General features: G+C 41.6%; 1 protein-coding gene across 1 annotated transcript; it reads right to left on the reverse strand.

Annotated features, from left to right (window-relative positions):
- Positions 1-225: 225 nt before the first annotated feature.
- Positions 226-990, reverse strand: LOC106297527. Its single transcript, XM_013733750.1, has one exon. The coding sequence runs from the start codon at positions 988-990 to the stop codon at positions 226-228; it is 765 nt and encodes a 254-aa protein (XP_013589204.1).
- Between the last annotated feature and the right edge of the window lie 2205 nt (positions 991-3195).

A 3195-nucleotide genomic window follows, 5' to 3' on the forward strand; every position in this document is an offset into this window, starting at 1 on the left:
ATTATACTTGTCCATCCATATGAGGGTCTATCTGCCTTGTTTAGCCTCAAAGGCGTGCTTCATCTGAAGTATTTGCCCCTTAGAACTCTAGCTACTGAAGTGCCTAGTATGGCAAGATTGAATTCATGGATCATCCTGAATCCTATTCCTCCCTCTTCTCTTGGTTTGCAGAGTTTTTCCCATTTTACCCAATGTATATATACCCCTTTTAGGAAGGTTCGAGCTCTACCAGAATTGTGTAATGGCACTAGATAAGTTCTCACAAGTCTCTAATGGTAGTAGCAAAGTGTACATTACATAGGTAGGTAATGCAAATATGATAGACTTTATGAGTACTTCCTTTCCTCCTTTTGTTACCCAACGGCCTGTCCAGCCGTTAACACGATTCTGCAAACGATCCTTCAGGAAAGTAAACAACTTCTTTTTTGAGCCACTAATATCCTCTGGAATACCAAGATAAGTTCTCATTCCTTCCTCATTTGTGATTCCCGTTGAGCTTTTGATAGTCTCTTTCACACTACCAGGTATCTTTTTACCAAAGAGCAGGGATGATTTTTCGAAATTAATACACTGTCCAGAAGCTTCCTCACAAGTCTTAAAAACTTTCATGACTTCATCGCATTCACGGGGCTCCGCCTTACAGAAAAATAGGCTATCATCAGCGAAGAGAAGGTGTGATACCGGGGGGCTAGCACGCGCAACGCACATCCCTGTTTTCTTACCTTGGATCTCTGCCTGATTAAGAAGGCTAACGAGCGTTTCCGTGCATAAGATAAAGATGAAAGGAGACAAAAGATCTCCTAATCCCCTATGTGGGGTTATATTTCCTCTTGGCTGGCCATTGAACAAGACATGATCTTTCGCTGATGTTACGCATCGCATTATCCACTCTATCCATGTACTTGAAAATCCCATCTTACTCATAACCGCACTGATGAAAACCCATTCTAGCCGATCGTAGGCTTTACTCATGTCTGTCTTTATTGCCATCCTCATATTTCTTCCGCCGGGATCTGTACGAAGAGCATGGAACATCTCTTGTGCTATTATTACATTATCCGATACTTGCCTTCCAGCAACAAAGGCTGACTGGGTCTCGGATATCCGATCCGGTAGTAACTTCTTTAATCGCTGGCATAATACTTTGGATATTATCTTGTAGCTGACATTGCAAAGACTGATGGGTCAAAACTGAGACATTTCATTCGGTTTGTCTTTCTTAGGAATGAGACAAATATTAGCGTCATTAAGACCATTGGCCATAGTACCCTCAAAGAGGAATTCATTAACAATACGGGTTAAATCTTCTTTAACGATGTCCCAGAATTTTTGGTAGAAAAGGGCTGTCATGCCATCAGGTCCATGTGCCTTTTCTGGGTGCATCGCAAAGAGGGCCAACTTTACCTCCCATTCTGAAACATGAGCCGTAAGACCTGCATTTATTTGATCAGAAATCGTTTTTGTGACATTGGCCAGCGCCTCCTCCATTAGTTTCGGGTTGGAAGTTGTAAATAGTTCTCTGAAGTATTCAGTAGCGATGGCTACCAATTTTTCTTCATCTTCCACGAGATTCCCAGCAGAATCTAAAAGGCCCGTAAATTTATTTCTGGCTCTTCTCTGTTTACTAATAGCATGAAAGAACATTGTGTTTAAATCCCCTTCCCTGAGCCATAAGATTCTACTCTTTTATTTCCAGAATTGTTCCCCAGCCTTAAGAGCCTCGGTAAGTTCCTTAAGCGCTGCCCCTATTTCTTATGTCGTGGCATCATCATCTGAGTAAAGGTTATCCACCTTCGATTTGAGTTCTTCAATCTGTTTCGCAGCATTCAAGTCTTTTTCTCTCTTCCATTGTCCTAATGCTTTCCTGAAGCTGGATATATGATCCATGATAGTTGCATTCGAAAAAAGTTCAGAAGAGTTCCAGCCATCTAAAATCACTTGTCTTATCTCTTAATTGTTTAGCCATCGCTTATCAAACTTGAAAGTTTTCTTTCTTCTTGTCGGTTTTGTTAGGATATCTGCCAGTACCGGACGATGGTGTGAACCCCACATGCGAAGGTATTATACTTTAGAGTGTGGGAATTTGTCATGCCAATCCTCATTTCCCAGAGCATGATCTAAGCGGCATCGTACATATCCGTTGGGTCTCTTTCCGGCCCATGATAGTTTGTTTCCAGTACATGGAAACTCCAGCATACCACAATTCGAAATCATTTGGTTGAAGGAGAGGAAAGATGTATCAGATTGTCGTTTTCCATCTTCTTTCTCATGGTGACCTGTTATTTCATTGAAATCCCCTATCATAAACCAAGGACCATCTCTAGTTGTGGCAAAACGAGTAAGACGTTCCCAAACATGATCTCTTTTTTCTAAAACAGGGTAAGACGTTCCCCATAAACGAATGTCATATAGACTTTTATTCCATTAATGACTGCTTTTACATCAATCATTCGATTATTCAAAAACCAAATTATCAACTTGAAATTCATCCATAAAAAACAAAGCTAAACCACCGCGCTGGCAAAGAGGCTCAACGGTAAACAATTTATTAAAACCTAAGTCAGCCTGAATGTTTTGGAACATCAGCTTTCTATTCTTTGTCTCAGAAAGGAACAAGACTCCTGGGCGATGCTTCTGACACATCTCCGTGAGGCATCGAACTGTGAGGTCGTTCCCTATCCCTCGACAGTTCCAACTGAGTGTCTTCATTGATGATGCTTGGGCGGATATTTGGCATCCGCCGTACCTCTCTTCTGAGCAACTGAACTTGTTTTTGACTTTCTCGAAGCCGTAGCTTGCTGGTGACCCCTCTGACCCCTCGCTCCACTTCCTTGGCCTACAACTGATTTTGCATTAATTCTTGGTGAAGCTCTACGCTGACCTGGATGCTGCGATGTCGAAAACAAAGATTTTGCAACGCTTCTTATTAATGTTTTCCCATATTCATCTCCATTAACATCAGCAGTTGGTTTATCCTTAGCTTTAATCATAAGAATTGAGCTTTCTTGATTAATCACATGTAATGGTTCTGAGCTTTTCATGGTCAAGATTCGGGTAATCCATCCGGTTGAGTTCTTCTCCCAGGAGATCATCATCTTCCATCAACATCGGTTCATTACCAGCTGGAGCATCTTGCATATCAGCGTCAATTGGTTGATATTCCTCGTCGTGACCATCTTCATTCAGGGCATCAAT

Source organism: Brassica oleracea, chromosome C6 (genome assembly GCF_000695525.1).
Source record: "Brassica oleracea var. oleracea cultivar TO1000 chromosome C6, BOL, whole genome shotgun sequence".
NCBI classification, from domain to species: domain Eukaryota; kingdom Viridiplantae; phylum Streptophyta; class Magnoliopsida; order Brassicales; family Brassicaceae; genus Brassica; species Brassica oleracea.

Excerpts from the sequence above, each read along its gene's own strand:
- LOC106297527 (XM_013733750.1), bottom strand. The coding sequence starts at position 990 with ATGGCAATAAAGACAGACATGAGTAAAGCCTACGATCGGCTAGAATGG.